Source organism: Ursus maritimus, unplaced genomic scaffold, assembly GCF_017311325.1.
Source record: "Ursus maritimus isolate PB19 unplaced genomic scaffold, ASM1731132v1 scaffold_20, whole genome shotgun sequence".
In the NCBI taxonomy this organism is placed as follows: domain Eukaryota; kingdom Metazoa; phylum Chordata; class Mammalia; order Carnivora; family Ursidae; genus Ursus; species Ursus maritimus.
This window is the reverse complement of record NW_024424453.1, coordinates 28,344,299-28,365,576: the sequence shown is the minus strand read 5'-3', so window position 1 is coordinate 28,365,576 and position 21,278 is coordinate 28,344,299. Positions and strand designations below refer to the sequence as shown.

At 44.8% G+C, this 21,278-nt stretch overlaps 1 protein-coding gene and 1 long non-coding RNA gene across 2 annotated transcripts in view; one reads left to right on the top strand and one right to left on the bottom strand.

The window, feature by feature from the left end:
* The window catches only part of LOC103679007, a 65,256-nt gene that overhangs the window by 35,120 nt on the left and 8,858 nt on the right, over positions 1-21,278 (bottom strand). The window lies entirely within an intron of this gene.
* LOC103679015 (serotransferrin-like) overlaps positions 706-21,278 on the top strand; it is a 52,656-nt gene continuing 32,083 nt past the window's right edge. Inside the window, 13 exon segments of the mRNA XM_040636803.1 lie at positions 706-763; positions 2,677-2,849; positions 8,209-8,317; positions 9,118-9,294; positions 10,030-10,177; positions 10,989-11,044; positions 11,583-11,764; positions 12,764-12,941; positions 14,167-14,321; positions 15,901-15,991; positions 16,586-16,624; positions 17,992-18,150; positions 20,756-20,900. Coding sequence (XP_040492737.1) covers positions 721-763; positions 2,677-2,849; positions 8,209-8,317; positions 9,118-9,294; positions 10,030-10,177; positions 10,989-11,044; positions 11,583-11,764; positions 12,764-12,941; positions 14,167-14,321; positions 15,901-15,991; positions 16,586-16,624; positions 17,992-18,150; positions 20,756-20,900 — 1,655 coding nt within the window. The 5' untranslated portion in view covers positions 706-720.

Here is a 21,278-nt window from a genome sequence, read left to right as displayed (position 1 = left end):
ATTTGTCTCCCCTGTGACTCTGTCCCTAGACCAAGGTGTCCAGCAGGCTGCATGGAGGGAAGGAAGGTTTTCAGTCCACAAGTTTTAGATCAGTGGGGCATATAGGGAGAGAGCAATTCTTCAGTTAGGAAGGCCTTTGAGAGCCCAGGAGCAGGGTTTCCGGGGACACCTGAGAACAAGTGAAGAGTGTTGAACTTGTCTTTGATTTGAGGCCAGCTTTATTCTTCTCTGACACCCTCTCTCAGGAAGGTCTTTGCCTGTCATTATGCGTTTCTAGTATGGATCTAGGGTCGTTCCTTCCCTCTTTTATCCGTGGAATGAATACATAGGACTGGTGCAGGACCCGCTCTGGCATCCTGAGATTCAGGAGCAGAGCCACCCGTCCCCACCCCCTCCCCCACCCGCTGCAGCCCTGTTCCTGGCACAGAGAGAGCGCGCATTAACAAAGAGTTGATTTTTCTTTAATTCCCTTACAATCAGCATTTTTGTGCTGGATTCCATCCGTGGGTCTTTCCAGAGCTCAGGAAATGGGGTGATCAGCCTGGGGAAGGAATGAAGGGGGAGGGATGAGGGGTGATTGGGCAAGCGGGCTGCGCAAACACAGGAGGTCAAAGATTCTGCTTGGTCCGCTGGGCGGGAGATAAAGGGGCACCGGACCGGCGAGGCGACGCAGAAGCCCACAGGTCTGTGCTCCCGGCTCCTAGCCACAGACCCAGGAAGATGAGGCTCGCCGTCCGCGCCCTGCTGGCCTGCGCGGTCCTGGGTGAGTGCCGGCGCGGGGAAAGCCCGCGGAGTCGCCAGCTCTGTAGCTTCTGCACCCTCCACTCGGCCACACAGGCTCCTGGGTTCCAATCTTGGACTGGGAGACCTGAACACTTCCTTCGCTTTTCCCCGCCGCAACCCCGCGGCTGGTTCAGCATGGCTTTAGGCTCTGCTCCGCGCCTGCGCGCTGCTGCTGGTCCCGCTAGTGCCCTTGCCGCCTTTGGTGCCCTCCATGCTTCTTTACTTCCTCTCCTCCTCCTTGTCCAGTAAATCTTGTAGTATTAGAATACAATAAGAACACCTCTATCATGGTTTATCAGATCCCTTCTATGAGGCCTCCTGAGTCGAGTCTGAACTGCTGAGCACGGCATCCAAGGCCTCTCAGATCTGACCGCGCCCCCACCCTTAACAGTCTAATGTCCCATGGGTGCCCCTGGAGCTGAAGATGTTCCATGCTAAGAAGCAGGGCCGCTGGGGGTTCAAAGCATACTTGAATCCAGACTTCTTGGGTCCTCACCAGTGAGAAGGCTGGGGCTGGGAGGGTCAGGTGAGGGTAAATGAGGCCATGGATCCAGGCACCAGTGGAGTGGAGTTTGTTTTGCGCAAATTCGAGTCGTGGGGACTGTGACTGGATGGCCTCTGCCATGCCCATCACCTCCTGAGATTGTTTGGCTCCCTTTGTCCTTGAACTTTTGCCTGCCTCTCCTGGTGCATTTGTTATACCTTTGGAGCCTTGTGTTTAGTTATTTGTGTCTCCTGGAAAAGTTTACCCTTGGGAGTTGGCCCTGCATTACTTGCCTTTGCCCCTGGTCCCCTCCCACCCTCAAAGCACCTCATAGGGCTGTGCAAGGTAAATGCAGGACTCAGGACAAATTCATACCCATGAGACCTCAGGAGGGGCAGTTTAGGGAGGGTCTGCCACTGAATCCTGATGTCTCCCATGACTTCTCATGGGCAGAGGTGGGATAAAGGGTGGTTGGGGCAGTAATTTCCCTGTGGCCCTTCCTTATGCATCCTGGAGAGCTGTTGCCCTTCCTCTTTCCTGCTCTGTGCGTTCTGGATATTCATCGGCTTCCCTGAGTCAGCCCTGTGCTGTTATCAACAGAAAGTGGAGAGGTCTTTGGGAGCAGGGCAACCACATGATTTTAATAGCTACAGACATGGCTGGCTTTAGTTTCTCCTAATGGCAGCCTAAAAGACTGATGAAAATTAAGGGAGGGGTCACTGAAAACAGAAAGAACCACTGAATATGTGGAGTTCTAGTGATTCTTGAAACAGAGGATGATAGATGAGTATCACAGGCAAATTCATTATTTCATCAATCATTTACCCCTACCTACTGGCCAAGCAGATGGAGAATAACTCAGAATGTCATCTTCTTTTGTTCCCTGGGCAGAGACCAAAGTGTGGAGACCTGGTTTCTAGGCCAGTCTTGGCCACTAACAGGCTGAGTGACTTTGGGTAAACCATCATTCCTTGAACCCAGTTCCAGCATCTTTAAAAGATGGTAATTCCTACCTTGCTAGCTTCCCCAAGTTGTCATATCGAGCCAACACCTTCAAGTGGCTGAAAATGTCCTGTCACACTGATGAGGCTTCTGTCCCATGGCAGTGCCATGATGGTGAGATAAGGAGGCAGGGAAAACAGAGTAAAGCAGATTATTGTGGTCTCCAGTTGAGAGCTGATGGTCAAGCCAGCTTCCCTCTGGCTAGCACAGGGTGGTTAGCAGGTAACTAGGAGGCCATTAGGGTTCCCTTCTCTTGTTCCCAGTCTCAGAAGGCAACAGAATCTGTGCTCTGTGGTGTTAATGGGAGGAGTGGGTGGAAGACAGGGTGGAGGGGATGGAGACTTCAAGAGCCTTCAGAGGGTGCTCTGTCTCTCCCACTAACACAACCTCTGGCTTCTTTCTCCTAGGGCTGTGTCTGGCTATCTCCCCTGAGAAAACCGTGAGATGGTGCACTGTCTCAAATCATGAGGCCAGTAAGTGTTCCAGTTTCATGGAAAATATGAAAACTGTCCTTGAAAATGGTCCTTTTGTCAGCTGTGTGAAGAAAACCTCTTACCTTGAGTGCATCAAGGCCATTTGGGTAAGTCACTGTTGCCTAAAAGAGAGTGGGATAAAATCCATACTTTCTCTTCTGTCATTTTGGAGCAACTTTTTACTCACAGGTAGGAGGCTGGTGTGTGGGACAGTCAACCCCCAGTGCCAAGAAAAGCACTTCAGGAAGGAAAATTGGAGTGGTTATCTTTAAGGAGCCTTAAAACAAAATCCAACATGCTCTGAAAAGGGGACTATTTTGAGGCACAAAGTTCTCTGAATTCAGGGAAAAAACAACAATGTTTACTATCAAAATTACCATATGACATTGTTTTGGAAGTTCTTGGTACATCCTGAGAACCAGCTGAATGATGCTCACAGGGAAGAGGAATACAGTGCCAACTGCAGATGGCTGCTGATCTCTTTGTTTTCTAGATTTTCCAAAAACATTTCACTCCTTCATTGTTGTCCCTGCACATCTGAATGTGGGTCAGACCCTGTGCTGAGCAATGGGGCTGCAGTGGTGAATTTAAACACATATGGTCCTTACTCTTGAGGAGCTTACAGTCTAGTCAGGAGAGAAGAAAAACATGCAAACAAATAAAATGTACATTTCAAATTGTGTGATGTACAATGAAGGGAAAGNATGCTCTGATAGTGACTTTCAGAAGAAACTTGCTTTGGCCTGGGTGTCCGGCACAATCTCCCTGACAGGGACCCAATGAAACTAAGACCCCAAGGATGAGCATGGGTAAGCCTGCCAGGTGCCATGGGTAGAATACGCCAGGCAGTGAAGAACAGTTTGTGCAAAGGGCCTGAGACAGCAGAGTTGGGCTTTCTGAAGTTGCTGCAGGGAAGTCAGGGTGACAGGAGCAGAGCAAGCAGGAGACTGGAAGGAGTAATCAGATGGGAGAGGTAGACTCAGCCAGATGGAGCATGATTGACTGAAGGAATCAGTGATTTGGTAAAAACAACTGGCCTCTGTGTGTTTTTTAATTGGATCTCAGTTATGATCATGTTTAAATTATAACATTGGAATTATGACATTTGTTCAGTTTTAGTCCATGCATGCCCCTTTCTATTTTTAAATGTTGATAATATAAAATAATACTATCCATGAACCTAACACAGGTTCTCAAAACTTCATCAGTGCCAATAGCTTATTTCTAGGGCTGCCGCATGGCAGCCCTGGATTTTCTAGGAATGGCAACCATGTAGCATGGTGTAACCCACTGGCCCTACTTACAACTACCAATGTGTTTCTCTGTCCTGAGCAAACTGAATCCTACAACTTTCTTGCCTTTTATTTTAGTTTTAAGATGTATATAGGTATGTGTGAATGACTGCACGGTTTTGATTCATAAAAAGTTTCATCAACATGGCATTACTACATGTTGTCTTCTCCTTGTTTTTCCCTCCTCAATGTTATACTAAGATTCACCCACATTGTTGAATATAGCTATTGTTCATTCATTTTCAGAGCTCTACAATCGTCCATTATGTTAGTATAATACCATTTATTTTTTCTTTTCTGCTCATTAGGCATTTGGGCTATTTCCAGGTTTTGTTATTCTAATCAGACCTTGACAAATACTTTTATACAAATCTCCTGGGATGCAAGTATTAATAGTTTCTCTTGAATATGTATATGTAGGAGCAGACTTGCTGTGCCATGGGATATGTATTTGCCTTTTAAGACAATGCCAAATATACTTGGTTTTTAAAAAAATTAATGAATTAATGTATAGTGTATTATTAGTTTCAGAGGTAGAGTTTAGTGATTCATCAGCTGCATGTAACACCCAGTGTTCATTACATCAAGCGCCTCCTTAATACCCATCATCCAGTTACCCCATCCCTCCACCCACCTCCCCTCTAGCAACACTTAGTTTGTTCCCTATAGTTAAGAGTCTCTTATGGTTTACCTCCCCCTCTGTTTTCCTCTTATTTTATTTTTCCTTCCCTTCCCCTATGTTCATCTGTTTTGCTTCTTAAATTCCACATATGAGTGAAATCATATGGTATTTATCTTTCTCTGATTGACTTATTATGCTTAGCATAATGCCCTCTAGTTCCATCCACGTCATGGCAAATGGCAAGATTTCATTCTTTTTGATGGCTGAGTAATATTTCTGTGTGTGTGTGTGTGTGTGTGTGTGTGTGCGCGCGCACATACACACACCACGTCTTCTTTATCCATTCATGTCGATGGACATCTGGAGTCTTTCCTCTTTTTTTTTTTTTTTTGGAATGTAGTTGACAATTAATGTGATTATTTCAATTTCTACTCCTACCACCAGCATATGAGAGAACAATCCATATCATTCTTGGTGAATTTGGTATTGTATCATTATGAAATTATCTGGCAGTGCTTTTTGACTAAACTCTATTTTTCTGGTATTAACATCCTATATCAACTCTCTTTGCTTAGCAGTCTTCTCCTGTGCCTTTTTTCATTCCTTTATTTTCCACTTTCTGTGTGCTTCTGCTTCAGGTGCATCTTTTAAAACCTGTTTATTGCTGGATTTTATTAATGAAATCTGACAGATTTATTTATTTTGTGTGAAATCTCATTTATTTTATTATTATTACTGGTGAATTTGGGCTTATTTCTGCGATATTACTTTTTGATTTCTTTTAGTCCAGGCTTCCCCTGTTTTCTGATTTTTCCTTTTCTGATTTTTAAAAATTGAGTTTGCACATGTGTGTGTTCATTTGTATTGTTTTCCCTTTATTCCACTTCCCTTACTACTGGTAATGAATTTAAGCACTTTATTTATATTCCTTAATGAGTTCCTTAAATTTTTACTACATACTTTTAGCTTACAAATGTATTAGAGTAAAATAATCCTGGCCCTCCTTCCCAAACAATACAAGGACTGGGAAACAGTAGCTCAGACTTCCCTCTTCCTGTTTAAATATTACCATTTAATATTTTATGTCTATCTTTTTAAAACCCTCAATGTAACTACTTCATGTATTTGTACACACTATATATAAATATATGTGTGTGTGTTTGTGTGTCTATGTCTATGTGTGTGTGTACACACACCCAAAAATTTAGAAAGAGAGAGAGAGAGAATATTTAGATTTATCTACATTTTTGCCATTTAGTCTGTGTTCTGTTCCTTCTCATTTTTCAGACTATCCTTCTGGGATATGTTTCCTTCTTGAAATATGTTCTTTTGGTGATCATTTAGAGCCAATCTCTAGGTGTTAAACTCTTTCAGTTGCTTGCTTGTTTTCTCTGCAAATGCTTTAATCTCTGGAATGGTAATTTTGCTGAATGTATAATTCTAGTCTGACTTTTTACCCTGTTTTAAAATATTATTCCACTGTCTCCTGACTTCCATTGTAGTTGTGGAGCAATGTGGTATTATCCTGTTATTCCTTCAATCATCTCTGAATAATTTTGAGGTTTCACTTCCTTGGCCTGTAATGTCCTATAGATTCACTACGATATTTGCACTTGTGAAAATCTTGGTACTTATCCTGCTTAGGGTATATTGGATCTGTGGAATTATGTTTTTCATCAAATCAGAAAAATTTGCAGCAATATCTCTTTAAATACTGGCTTTTTTTTAGTCTCTCCTTTTTTTTTTTTTTTTAATTCTAGGATTCCAAGATGACACATGTTGGATTTTCTTTAATTTAACCTTTTAATCCTTCTTTTACAATTTCCATCATCTATACCTCTTTTTGGCAGCATCCAGGATACATTTTTCAGATATGGCTTCCAGTTCACTAATTCTTACTTTAAACATGTCTAATCAACTTATTGCCCATTCATCACTTTTCGGTTTCAACAGTTATATTTTCCGTTTCTAGAAGCACCAGTTCAAATAATTTTTCTTTTTTATTTCTAGTCATTTCCTTTTCTATGCTTTATCTCTGATTTCAGCCTTCAATTTGTACAGAAAAGTAAATACCTCATAGGCAGCTCTTCTCAACTGCAATTAGACGGCTTCACCTTCCCTTGAGGGCCCAAGTCTGTTGTTCCTGTTGCTGCTCATGCATTGTAGCTTGAATTCTTCTGAGTGTGGTTATCTGCACCTGGGAGGTCATGCTTGATTTTGATCCTCCTTCTTGCTGGTTCAGATTCCCCTTGGAATCCCTGTTGCTCTAGTGGATCCCATGAGTTAAGCCTTGGCGCCTTGGCTCCTTGGTTCCTTTGCCACTGAGGCTCCAGTGATTCCTGATCAGCATCCTGGTATCTTGGCCACAAAGCCCTAATCTCACTGCTCTGGGAACAGTTGTTTGTCTGCTTACTCATTTGTATTCTGTGGTGTGTGGGGTGGGTGGGGAGAGGACGGAGGTTATACTTACCTTTTTTGATACCAAGGAGGCCACAAAGATTGTTTCATATTTGGTGTTTAGTTGTGGAATAGGGCTGTCCTTCACCAATGTGAATGTATCTAATGGCACTGACATGTACACTTAAAAAAGGTTAAACAGTAAATTTTATCTTATTTATATTACAGTAAAACGACAAAAAGAATCCCAACCCTTAAAAGTTGCCCCAAGATTAACTAACTAACTAAATAACCAGCAAGTAACTGTAATGGAAGAAATAAACCCAGACGATCTGAATTTAAATACCAACTCCGTGACTTACTAGCTATGCAACCTGGGGAAGTGACAAACTTTCCACACCTTTGTTTTTTCATCTGTAAAATGGAGCTGATTTGAACAGTGGTGACCTGCAACATATCTGAGTAGTCCATTAAACAAACAATAAGCCATAGTAGAAATAATAATCAGCATGTAACCCTTAATTCATAGTATAAGTGAGAGGTAGAGCCCAAAGAAAGTACCAAATCCTTGAACAAGACTCTTGTAGTTATGGGGTCCCCGGCCAGAAAGGAAAAGTACTGAGTACTGAATCAGAGTGGAGACAAGTGTCTTCAAGGCTCCCCTCCCCCAGAAGGAGGGCTTCACAAAGTACCTGAGGAAGAGCTCAGCAGAAGGCCCAAGATATAGAGGTTACCAAACAAAAGCAACTGGGCTTGCAGTATAAATATGTGTAAGAGCATGGTTGCAACTTCCTTCAGTGTCTGTTGTGCTTGGGCAGTGTACTCAGTCTGGGGTTGGGAGGGCAGCTTTCCCCCGTGAGGTCTGCTAGGTAAAGCTTCTCTAATTCATGTTGATCTTGAAAGATCACACATAGGTTTCTGGGCCAAGAACCAGACTCCTCACCAGGGAAAAGAGAAACAAAATCCATTCCTTTCTCTGTGTGGGAGGAATAAGAATATGGTGGCCAAATCCCCTCACCAGGAAGGTAGAGTCAACTGAAGCCCTTGGTGAGGTGTGTGGTTGGGCCAAGATGAGGGTCCAAGAAGCCCTGCCAGTCACCTTCACCTGCCCGGGTTTAAGTGGACTTCATCAGGGTCTGGTCTGTTTCCTTTCAGTTAAATGAAGCAGATGCCGTGACACTGGATGCAGGCTTGGTGTTTGAGGCGGGCCTGAATCCCTACAACCTAAAGCCTGTAGTGGCAGAGTTCTATGGGTCAGAAAAGGGTAAGTTCTTCCTGGGGACCCAGGAGAGAGTTTGTGGCTCTTGTTCTCTCCTGGTAGATGCTGAGTTTGTCTCGTCCAGGCAGGTAATGGAGATTAAATCCTGATGAGCATTCCCCATTGGGTGTCAGTGGGGAAGGGAATGAGAGGCTCTATCAGCTGCCATAGGCACAACTCAAAGCCTTTAGGGCTTTGGGATGGTTGAGGACTGGTGCTCCTAACACTGACCTTCTGGACCAAGAAATGTGCTTCCTGGAGAAACAGAGCAGACTCTGTGCAACCCGACCTGAATCACTAGAGTTAGGAGCTACATAGAGGAGCCCTCCAAGAACGATAGGTGCCACACACATGGGAGAGACCACACTAGAGTACATACTTGGAGCCCCAAGAGCCTTGCATCTCCTCTGAGAGCAACCAGCTGTCCCTGGGCCTATGTCAGGGAACAGGAAATACTTAGAATGAATGTGGTCTCTGTGCTACAACTCCAATTTCCTGGCGGGCTTGGGTTGGCAGGTGAGGCAGACACCCTGTAGGGCCATGGTAGGAAAAAAGCATTTGGACCACATATTCATGTGGCCTTCTTGCCCCTGTGTTTGCTTGGATTGTTATTACAAATGTTCTCTCTGTGGTCCTTTTTTTCCCTTGCAAGTCTAGGCAGGTGTTCCTGATCTCTCTCTTTGTGACCCAACCCAAAATAAATGTGCCCTGTGCATTCCCTTTTTCTACTCAGGACCCTGTAGTGATGAGCAATGGTTCCCTGCGGCCCAGGTTGAGGGTCTTTCATTCACACTGTCTCTTTGCAGATAAACAAACCCACTATTATGCTGTGGCTGTGGTGAAGAAGAACAGTGACTTCAAACTGAATGAGCTCCAAGGCAAGAGGTCCTGCCACACGGGTCTTGGCAGGTCTGCTGGGTGGAACATCCCCATGGGCTTACTTTATTGGAAGCTGCCTGAGCCACGTGAATCTCTTCAGAAGGGTAAGTAGGCAAGAGGGTGAGTGCTATCAGGCAGGCCTGCACAGGACACACCGGGGTTACTCAGACATGATCAAGTGATCATGTGTGATGAGTCTGGGGGGGTGGGGGCAGGAGGTACACCAGCTTTAAACTGGTCAGTTCTGCCATTCCAGCGGCCCTTGGGAGGTGTCAGCTGAGGTTTTTTTTTTCTCTGAGCTCCTAACACCCTACCAAAGGCTATCCTTAGGAGTGGGGGGAAGGCCATCAAGCCCAACAGAGGGCTTCAGTCAGGGCCAGTTTGCTGGGTCCTACTGTTCACTTTCCTGGGGTTCTTTCCTGTCCATGGCTGATGTGTTTCCATTCTGTTGGAGGTTTTCTGGTGGGTATCTGCTGGCCATGAACTTGGCCTGTACCTCTCTATGTGGGTCTCCCATCTCTCAGATATGACTCCCAGATATGACTCTCAGATATGATTCTTTGAGCTGTTCCAGTCTGACAGCAACCTGAGACAGGCCTGAGTCAATGGCAGGCACAGGCCTGGTTCTTGGTGAGGCGGGGTGGGAGGACAAAGGTTAATTCGTCCCTTCTTGGAAAACCTTAATCTTGATCAGTGAACATACATAAGGGTGTGCTGAGACTGGGTGTGCTGGTTTTCCTTTAGTCACGCTCTGTTCCCTAAAGAGCCTAGACTGGGAGCTGTGATTGCTTGCGGCCAGGGTGGCTCATGACCTGTGCTACATGTCTTATGTTGAGCAGCAGCATCCAATTTCTTCGCGGGCAGCTGTGTTCCCTGTGCAGATCGGACAACCTTCCCCAAACTGTGTCAACTGTGTGTGGGGAAAGGGACAGAGAAGTGTGCCTGCTCTAACCATGAACCATACTTCGGCTACTCGGGTGCCTTCAAGTGAGTGAGACCAGCTGCTGTTCCATGGTGGCCAAAGTGTCCAGTGTCCTCAGGCTGGGAGACCCTACCTGGCCCATAGCAGAGCCCAGCCTACAGAGAGGTGTCCAGGAGGCCTAATCCCCTCACAGTGACTCAGTGATCCAGCTGGGACTCTCCGGGCCAAGCCAGTGCATACGCCTTTCACGTGACATTTGACAGGGGAGCCCCTTTCGTGGAGATCTTTTCTATCTCCCCAGAGCCCCTGAACCTGCCCAGTGTGTTCTTTTGCTGGACTTGGCGGAGCCTAAGGGAACAGGCACAACCTTGGTGTCTGGACCATTCTTCAGTGACTGACCCCCCTGCTTTCTACTGTAGCAGTGTCTGCTGTTCAATGCACTGGCCTCTCTCCTACCTTCCCTCATTGCCCCTGTGCAGATAGCTCATGTGGCTGATTTTTCACTCCCTCTTTTACCTTGGTTATATCCTAAAGTTTGATAGCCAGCCAAGGGACATTTCCTCTCTCAGGAGACTCTATGTCTTTATCTTCCATTTCAGAAATTTGAAAACTCTTTTCTGTATTAGAATATCTTCAGTGATTTTTTTGCTACTTTGAGGCACATGATAAGGGATTTCTAGTTCCCATGAGCTCACCCCCCCCATCTTAGTGGTATATCAGTGCCCCATAGTGCTTCCTCAGCTGTGGGTTGGCACAGAGGCCTCCGTCAGTCTCTGCCCTTGTCCCAGGGCTGGATGGTGTGATCAAACAGACCCTCAAGCCTGAGGTGAAGGGCCTGCCCTGCAGGAATCCTCCTAATGTATTTCTTTCCCACAGGTGTCTGATGGATGACGCTGGGGAAGTGGCCTTTGTTAAGCATTCAACAGTGTTCGGTAAGTGACAGGAGAATCTATACATTCCCTCCAGGCAGTGGGCTTTTTTTCCCCCCTGTACCCCTTTTCATGGAAAGTGGTCAGATATGAGCATACTGTATTTTTCCTTTATCATTTCTTGGGTTTCTGTCTGTGCAGAGTTTTGTGCCTGTGGGGTCCCCACCTGGACTCCTGGGCCTCTTTCTATCATTCAACCTCTTGGACATGGGGATCCTTCTTCCTGGTGAATGTTGCCACAGCAAGGGATTGGGGGCATTTCTGGCTGAACTTGGCCTGAAGTTGGTCTGCTGAGATGAGACCTGTTGTGGGGTACAGAGCAGTCACCCCTGTACTAGGCATCAGAAGCTTTCTTGCCTGTAACTGGTTGTGGGATCTTGAGCAAGTCAGTTCCCTATGTGCTCTGGCCCTCAGTGTTTGCTCTATGTATCTCAGCTCACACATGCTATGATTCATTGGGATTGCAAGGGATGGGGAGAGGGACTACAGCTCATGACTCTGTCCTGTCTGCAGTTGGCTCATTCAGGCTTTCTTCCCCCAGAGAACCTGCCAAATGAAGCTGACTGGGACGACTATAGGCTGCTCTGCCCAGACAACTTGCATAGGATGTCAGTAGATAAATATAAGGACTGCCACCTGGCCAGTGTCCCTTCCCATGCTGTTGTGGCCCGAAGTGTGGGGGGCAAGGAAGACTTGATCTGGGAGCTTCTCAACCAGGCCCAGGTACTGAATTCACCGTCCTCCCTCCTGGTTAGAGGTCCCTGCTTGGATTTGGGGCATTTTCATATATTCCCTTCTTGCCACTATGGAATATCTTGTTTGTTTTTTTTTTAAGATTTTATTTATTTATTTGACAGAGAGAGAGACAGCCAGAGAGACAGGGAACACAAGCAGGGGAAGTGGGAGAGGAAGAAGCAGGCTCCCAGCAGAGGAGCCCGATGTGGGGCTCGATCCCATAACGCCAGGATCACGCCCTGAGCCGAAGGCAGACACTTAATGACTGAGCCACCCAGGCGCCCCGGAATACCTTGTTTTTAGGACATAGTGAGAACTGTGCTACATTCATCCACTTGTCTAGCAGTGCCCAGCGGGGATTCAGAGTTGCACAGAACCTAGTCCTGCACTTTTGCCTGTCAGACCCTTACATTTTGGCCTAGTGACATGAAGATGCTCTTTATTGCTTAATTCTATTTCTTTCCATCTAAACCAGGACTTCTAGGCCAAGGGTAAATACTCCCTCCCCCATGAGGCCTTCCATGACCTCCGCAGAAGGAAATGATCCCTTTCCTAATGTCCCTCAGCCTGACTGCAAGGAAGCCATGCACACAGCCAACTTTACTTCCCTAGAGCAGCAGAAAGCCAGCACTGGGCCCACTTCCTCTCATCCAGCCCTCCCATCTGTCTATCAAGGGTTTAAGTGGTAACCACACAGTGTCAGCTTCTGCAGGAGATTGCATTTCTTAGACTCAGTAAGCTGTCAACCTAATCAGGGAGACAGGCACAGTAACATATCCTGCGAAATAAAGTTGCTGCATGACTGCAAGAAGACTGGGAGAAGATGGTGCTGGGTGGGAAAGAGCAGGTCTGACTGCCCTCTCTCCTGAAATCTTGAAAATTTCATGGTATTAATTTCATTTTCTGGGGTTTTTGTTTTTCCTCGGTCCCCTTTCGTGGCCTTCCTTGCTGCTGTAGCCAATCACTATTGTGTTTTACTGTACACAGGAACATTATGGCAAAGACAAATCTAAAGTCTTCCAGCTCTTCAGCTCAACTTTGGGGAAGGACCTGCTGTTTAAGGACTCTGCCCAAGGGTTTTTGAAGATTCCCCCTAAAATGGACACCTGGCTGTACCTGGGATATGAGTATGTCACTGCTCTTCGGAATCTAAGGGAAGATGTGCGTAAGTACTGGGGAAGGATCATGTGACCTTTTGGAGAAACCTGGTGGGGGCAACGACCAGCAACAGACTTTCCAGGTACTGAAAGCCCACCCTGACATTTCTTTATCTGCCCTGCCTTGCTGCCCAGGGTCAGACTGATGCTAAATGGCATCATTCATAATGAGATGGGCCTGTACATCACTAAAAGGCAATTCATGCTTAAAATGACTTGGATTGATACTAGCATTATTTCCCTTGTGTAAATCAGGCCACCGCACCCACTTTGTGAAGCCAAGTAGCCTGGCACAAAGTAAGTGAAATAGAATAAAATAGCTACAGACTTGTACATCTGCTGCCAGTATTATGATCAGCTTGTGCCATAGTGAAGTGGAGCCCTGGAGAGCTTGATCCTGCTCCTGAAATACCTTGGGTCATTGGATGTTTGCTTGATTATTCATTCATTCAACAGACATTTATTGATCATCTAGCCATAACCTGTGCTAGGTCTGGGCGTGCAATGGTGAGACAAATGTATATTAGATTCTGCTGTCATGGAACTTTCTCACCAGTGGAGAAGACAAATGTTCAATGAATAGTCACTTTATTGAATGATTCATCAAAAATGAGAGATTTGCTCAGAAGAAGGGAAAACAAACACAACAGAACAAAAATATCGTGGTCTGATGAGACCATGAAAACAAAGAAAAATAGATCCTGGTGCTTCCTTAAGGAAGTGACTTGAACTGAGCCTGACAGTTCAATAGATGCCCTTTTACTCAGCAGACATTAATTGCATTGACCACAAGCCAGGCACTGCCTTTGAACAATGAGGGTGCTGTGGAGAATAAGACACGGCATAAGAATAAGCTTGCCCTGGCTGAGCTTATGTTTTCTTGCAGGGAACAGACAAAAAAACAATGAAAAAATAAATAAAACAACTCAGGTGGTTAAGTGCTATTTCAAAAAGAAGAAGCAAAAAACTCCCCAAAACAGCCTGAAGTGATAGAGGTTGGGAGGAAAGTTGGCTTTGTGGAAGAGATTATTTTAAGCCATATCTAAATGATAAGAAGCCAACAAAGAGATTGTTACTGGCTTTGTTTCCTAAGATGAAGAATTCCTGGAATGGGACCTGTTTATATATTGCTGGCAAATCCCAGCATTTTCATAAAGATAGTTAGTAGCATTCACGACCAGCAGGAACTCCTGGGGCCTCATCTGAAATCTGGCTCTCTTTCTTATGCCCTAGGCCCGGATACCCCAAGGGATGAATGCAAGAAGGTGAAGTGGTGTGCAATAGGTCACCATGAGAGGGTCAAGTGCGATGAATGGAGTGTAAACAGCGTAGGGAAAATAGAGTGTGAATCAGCAGAGTCCACTGAAGACTGTATTGCCAAGATCGCGGTATGTCCTTCCTGCCTCCGTAGGGCAGCATTTCTGTCCCTGCCTGCCTGTCCCTAAGGCTGAGTGAGTGTTCTTAGTAATGATATAAAAACCTGGGTTCCCAGGAACCTTGCCCTCATGTGGGAGCCCAGCCCCACGGGAACTTCAGTACCTTTAAATTTGTGGATCTGAAGGGCTCCTTAAGGCTCTGTTTCCTCCCAGTATTAGCACACGGTAGAGGGCACTCTGAGCTGTGTCTGCTTACGGGAGACTGGACCATGGTGTGGGTGTGCCTGAGACCCATGGTGTGCCATGACAGGTGTGACAGGGCTGCGCTGATTGTGCAAGCGGGTAGAAGTTTAGCTTTGTTGATCACAAGAGCATTCCATGTTTGCTTTTAGAATTTTGAAAATCCTGAATGATATAAAAAAGAAAATGAGAAGTACTTGTAATCTTCTAACTCAGAGAAAATCCTGTTAAATGGGATTATATCATATACACAATTTACTATACTTTTTCCACCTGATATCTTGTTATCTTTTCCTATGGTACAAATCATTTTTTGAAAACATGGTCTTTTATTTATTTTTTGTTAATTTATTTGAAAGAGAGAGTGAGAGAGTGGGCATGAGTCGGGGGAGGGGCAGAGGGAGATGGAGAGGGAGAAGCAGACTCCCCACTGAGCAGGTAGCCTGACGTGGGACTCCATCCCAGGACCCTGGGATCATGACCTGAACTGAAGGCAGACGCTTAACCGACTGAGCCACCCAGGCACCCCAAAAACATGATCTTTTAATGTTGTAATTTATTTCATGGTGTGGATGTGATGCAAACTATTTAGCCATTTATCCATGTTATCTATAACATCATTTAGTCTGTTTCTGTCTTTTTTGCTGTAATGAATTATACTTGCATGTTTTACATTGTATGAATCACACTTGTACTTTTTATCCAAATGGTTTCCCACATATTTGATTACTTTTTTAGGGTGTATTCCTAGAAAGTAGATTTCTAGGCCCAATGGAAAACTTGGCAATCTTGTGGAATTTAAGCATCTCTATAATTCAGGGCTTATAAACCTGAGAAATAGGTCATTCAAGAATATTTTACTCATTCGTTAACACTTTTTCTACACCAAGCACTGAAATAGCACTCAGCCACATGGCATGATTCTGGGCTAGAGCTCCATCAGGGGGTGTTCTATGCCACAGACATAGCCTCGTGTCCCTGACTCCACTCATCTGTCTTACAAATAAGAACTTTTGGTGTCAAAAAGTTCTTGTGGAAATGTCTCTGGGACAGTGTATCCTATGAGAGGACAAGAGGACTAACTGTGGGTCTTTGCTCCTGAAGAAACTAAGCAAGGCACCCCAAATTAATCCTTAGTTCATCATGGTTTGGGTGAAAATGAGAGCACATTTTATTTTCTCTGCTGTGTATTCCTGACTGATAGATCCTTGGGGGTCTGGTACAGCACCTGCTGTCTCCTGGGGCCTTCATGTCCTGTGCTGGGGAGGCTGCCTCAAAGAAATGTCTGGAAGAGCAGGTAGGACAGGAGATGGCCTGTTTTCACCTGCTGTAATGTGCTGTGTCTTTGCAGAAAGGAGAGGCTGATGCCATGAGCTTGGATGGAGGCTTCATTTACATAGCGGGCAAGTGTGGTCTGGTGCCAGTCCTGGCAGAGAACTACAGTAAGTGGAGGGGGTGCCTTTCTGTGTTCTATTTCCTCTGGGTCAGGGAGAGAAGAGATGGGAAAATCATAACCTGATTTACACCACATTGGCCAGAAAGCTCTTACTTACTGAGCCCCTCTTACTTCCTAGGCTCTGGGGTCCCTCATATCTAATCCCCACAGTCATCTTAAAGGACAGAATCTTATATCATACCTTCCACCAGGGGGATTGGAGGCTTTGCACTGGGAGGTTCCAGCTAAAAGTGACCTCTCTGCAGATGACAGCTGGGATTCTCAGCTGGGATTCCTGGCAGATCCTCTTGCTTCCCAAACTTACACTTCTGTTGTCCTGGTACAGGGATTCAAGTATAGTTGGCAGGGACCACTGTGGCCACTGGTCAAACAGAGCAGGAAACTTGAAATTCACAATTTTGGGCTAAATTCCAGAGGCCAGTGAGCAAAAGTGAATTCGTATAATCCAGACAGTCTGGACTGTTTGGGAATTGGTGAAATGTAGATTGTTTTCCTGCTTCTTTTTATTCTAAATTGCACATAGGAATGGCATGACTTCCAATGAATACATGTTTAATGACTTCTTCATTCTCTCCTCCAGAAACTGAGGGCCCTGACTGTAGCAGCACAGCAGAGGAAGGTGAGTTGGGATTGGTAACCTCATCAGTTTAATTCTTATTGCTTTTGGGAAAGGGTAAGGTAGGTTTAAATTCAAATCCAAAGTAGGTAAGGCAATGGAAGAAAACAATTTTTAGAATTCAAAAGAACCACAGAAGGATGATAATTGATAATGATGGTTCTCTTTTACACTTGCCATGACTTGCACACAGGATTTCTCACTTAATCCTATAAGTGGGTACTGGCATCCTTTAAGAATGCCTAAGAGGACCAACAGCACACAGGGGTTACAAGTTGTCAGGGTTCCTATATCCAACACGCAAGTTCACACCCTCCTCACCACTCCCAGAGGCTTCACATTACATAAGGCCTGCCCAGTTTTAGATGAGAGTTACACCAGCCAAGGAGTCTTGCTTACATGTCCCTGGCAGGGCTGAGCAGAGAGACTCACACAGGCAGATATCTAGGAGCGTGAAATTACCCAGCCTCCCAGGCACGGCTGGGCCCAGGAACCCAGGCCAATCTGGCTCTCAACTAGTGCTCTGGGAGGGAAGTGGTGGATCTGGAAGGATGGGACAGGAGCAAGACAGGAAATCTTGCCAAGGTGATCACTGGGTCAGTGCCTCAGGGCTCAGACCTCTCTGGTTGTTTTCCAGCCATTAGTGTGCAAGTCTGACCTTGTGACTTCCCCTATTACAACTCTCAGCCCCTCCCCCTCATTCTAGGACCCAGGCTCTTTAGCTGAAAATAGAAAGACTTGTTCTTCCTCCAAGGATAAGGCTTCTCTATATTCTGCTATAAATAGTTGACTGAATTAACTAATTTAAAAAGTTGAAATCATGGGTTGATCTTCTATTTGCATTTTTAAGGAACAGCATGTATTTTCTGCTCTTTGGCAGCTGATTTTGATTTTGAATTTCTACTTCACATATTTTGGTGCAAACCTGTATTCTCCGTATCCCAAAATACACGGCCAGAATATTCCCTGTAGTTTATTGATCATTTACTACTCTTTCCTAATTTTTACTGTATAAAATGTGGGGAGTCACGTGCTCTTCAGAATCCATTCCTCTGATATTCCACAGTGGAGGGTGAGTTGCTGGTTTATAACTTTCATAGCTTTATGCATTTAGGGAAGGGCTATATACCAGCCATTGCTCTGACGATGATGTTTGCTTCCTGTTTTGTTTTTAATGTTCAGAATAATCTCCATCTGACAGAGTGACTGGTACTTCATCTCAGTCAGTTTTTGGGAAGACCCTTTCAAAGACAGAAGGAATGATTCAGGATAATTTTGCTTCACAGGGAGATAGCAGGCTTTGATTGCAGACACATACTCTGGAGGGCTCAGGGGTGTTAATACTTTCTTTTTTGGTGTTTTTCTTGTAGGGTATCGTGCTGTGGCCGTAGTTAAGGCATCAGCAGATGATACCCTCACCTGGAACAATCTGCGAGGCAGGAAGTCCTGCCATACCGCAGTAGATAGAACCGCGGGCTGGAACATCCCCATGGGCCTGCTCTACAGCAGGATCAACAACTGCGAATTTGGTAAGTGAATCCTGGGAGGATGCTGTGATCAGGACCAGGGTCAAAGAGGTGTTCTCGGAAAAGAGTAGTATGGTACAAAATGCTGTGGCCCTGGTTCTACAGTGGTAAAATTTGGTTAAAGTGAACCTCAAGGAGATATCAAAAAGAGATGGTAGAGTTGGGGAGCTGAATCAGAATGGTTCTTTTTGGCTGCATATATGGCTTCAGTAAATATATGTTTACTTTCATCTCTCATGAAAAGGACCAGGTGAGCAGTCCATCGCTGATATGGTCATTAGAAGCCCAGGCTCCTTCTATCTGCTCCACTCTTCTGAGCATGGGGCCTCTGTCTTCAAGGTCAACCATGGTTGCCATCATATCCATGATCCAGGCAGCCTCAAGGAGCAAGGAATAAGGGCAACTTGAAGTATATGTCATCTGCGGTCACTTTATTAAAGAAGATATCCAGGAAATCTAAATCAGTTACTTCAAGTAACTTTTCATTGCTCAGAACTCAGGCACATTGTCACACTTGGTTGTCAAAGAGGTTCAGGAATGTCATCTTTTATTTGGGCATGTCTCTGTCCCAAATAAAACGAGATCTTTGTTCAAAAATTAAAACTAGAACTACCATATGATTCAGCAATTTCACTTCTGGGTATTTATCCAAAGGAAATGAAAGCACTAACTGAAAAAGGTATATGCATCCCCATGTTCATTGCAGCAGTATTTACTATAGCCAAGATATGGAAACAGCCTGAGTGTCCGTTGATGAATGAATGCATAAATAAAATTTAAAAAATATATATGTGTGTGTGTGTGTGTGTATATATATGTATATATATACATATATATACATATATATAACAAAATAGACTTTTATTCAGCCAAAAAAAGGGAAGAAATCTTGCCTTCTGTGACAACAGGGATGGCCATTCAGGTTACTATGCTAAGTGAAATATATCAGGCAGAGAAAGACAAATATTGTATAATCTCACTTACATGTGGAATCTTAAAAAACCCCAAGCTCAAAGATACAGAGCACAGACTAACAGTTGCCAGAGGTGGAGGGTGGGGGAGTGGGCAAAATATGTGAAGGGGCAAAAGGTACAAACTTCCAGTTATAAACTAAATAAGTCCTGGGGATGTAATGTACAACATGGTGACTACAGTTAATAATACCATATTGCATATTTTAAAGTTGCTAAGAAAGTAGATCTGAAAAGTTCTCATCACAAGAAAAACATTTTGTAATGATGTATGGTGGTAGATGTTAACTAGACTTATGGTGGGGGCCATTTTGCAATATATTGCAACATCAAATCATGCTGAACACCTGAAACTAAGATAATGTTATATGTCAGTTATATCTCAACAAAAAAATAATGGAGAAAAAATTAAAAGAATAAAACAACTAAGTCTTTGTTACTAAGAAACAAGGGGTTCCAAATGGTCGTTGGGTGGAATATCCCTCCGACAGGCTTTCTAGGTAATGTGAGTATGTGGGATCCTTGGATCTCTTTAAGGTCTTGGCAGTCTCACCGAGGGGACTTCCCAGCAGGTAGGCCCCTTCAAAGGGATGGGAATCAGTTTATTTTCTGTGTCCTCTGAATATCTTCAGGTATGAAAAGTCTATGTGTAAGTTAACCACAAACAAATGTTTTCTTTCTTTCTTTTTTCTAAAAGATTTTATTTATTTATTTGAGAGAGAAAGTGAGCGAGCAAGAGAGAGAAAGAGAGAGCGTATGAGCCGGGGGAGGGGCAGAGGGAGAAGCAGGCTCCCCCGCTGAGCAGGGAGCCTGATGCGGGGCTCAATGCCGGGACTCCGGGACTCCGGGATCATGACCTAAGCTGAAGGCAGATGCTTAACAGGCTGAGCCACCCAGGTGCCCCAGACAAATGTTTTCTAATGGTTTCTAATGGCTATTTACATTAGCTTCCTCCTTGCCACCTCCAAATATGTGCAACTCTTTAAAAAGAGAAGTCTCCAAAGACAGTTATGAACCGGACAAGTCCTGTGTGTGGGGACTTGGAGATGAGACCCTGTTTCTGCACTGGGGCTTGTTTGACATGAGAGGAAGCAAAATGTGGCTGGGGTGATACCCAGAAAGCTCTGGCTCCCTATCAGCAAGGGCACTACCTCTGCTTTTCTGAGCCTCCTGGCAATTTCACAGCCATGGGAGATCAGTCAAGCTGTGAGTAAAATCCCCCAGCCTTTAACTGAGTTTGGAGTTTTAAGTTTTATTAAAGTCTCTTCTAAAAAATAGCAAGGGAAGGGAAATTCTGGAATTAGGTAGCACAAGCGTGGGGAGTGAGACCTCCAATTTTATCCCTTTTATGTCAATTTTTATGTAATTTCCCTCTCTTCTCTCTTTAGATAAATGGTGACACTATAGGGTGTCCATGGAATCCTCTCTACCTGAATTGTAATGGTCTACTAACTTCTATTCCCAGCCTCGATTAAGTTTCCTTTTAAAGCCTACAGCCTTGCAGGTCCTGAGTTGGTGGCCAGTCACTGAATATGTTCCACCTATCCTGGGCCATATGCACCTGTTATGTGTTAGATGAAGCCTACTCATACTGACTCAGTTAGGAGGAGCTGACTTCCTCTTGTCCTTCTGTACAGATAAATTTTTCGAGGAAGGCTGCGCCCCTGGATCTATGCGAAATTCCAGTCTCTGTGCTCTGTGTATTGGCTCGGCAAATGTTCCAGGAAAGGAGTGTGTTCCCAATAACCATGAGAGATACTATGGCTACACTGGTGCTTTCAGGTGAGTCTTTTAACCCTGGCCCAAATATAATAATAAACCCAGCCCTGACAAGATTTCTTTTTAGGAACTAAGGTGAGATTCTTATGTTCCTGGTCTGTTAGTCTTACATGTGTTAGGGCGCCACTGTTAGCAACCATCTGAAGAACACTGTGTGAAGGAGCGTCCAAGACACCCTCTCCAGACTGACAGTACAGTGCAGAGTAGAAGTTCTCAACAGGGGGCGACTTCCCCCTCAGGGGGAATTTTGGCAGTGTCTCAAGATGTTTTTGATTATCAAGTGGGTTTGGGTGCTACTGGTATCTAATTGGTAGAGGCTGCTAAACATCTTATATGCATAGGACAGCACCCTACAATAAAGAATTACCTGGCTCAAAATGT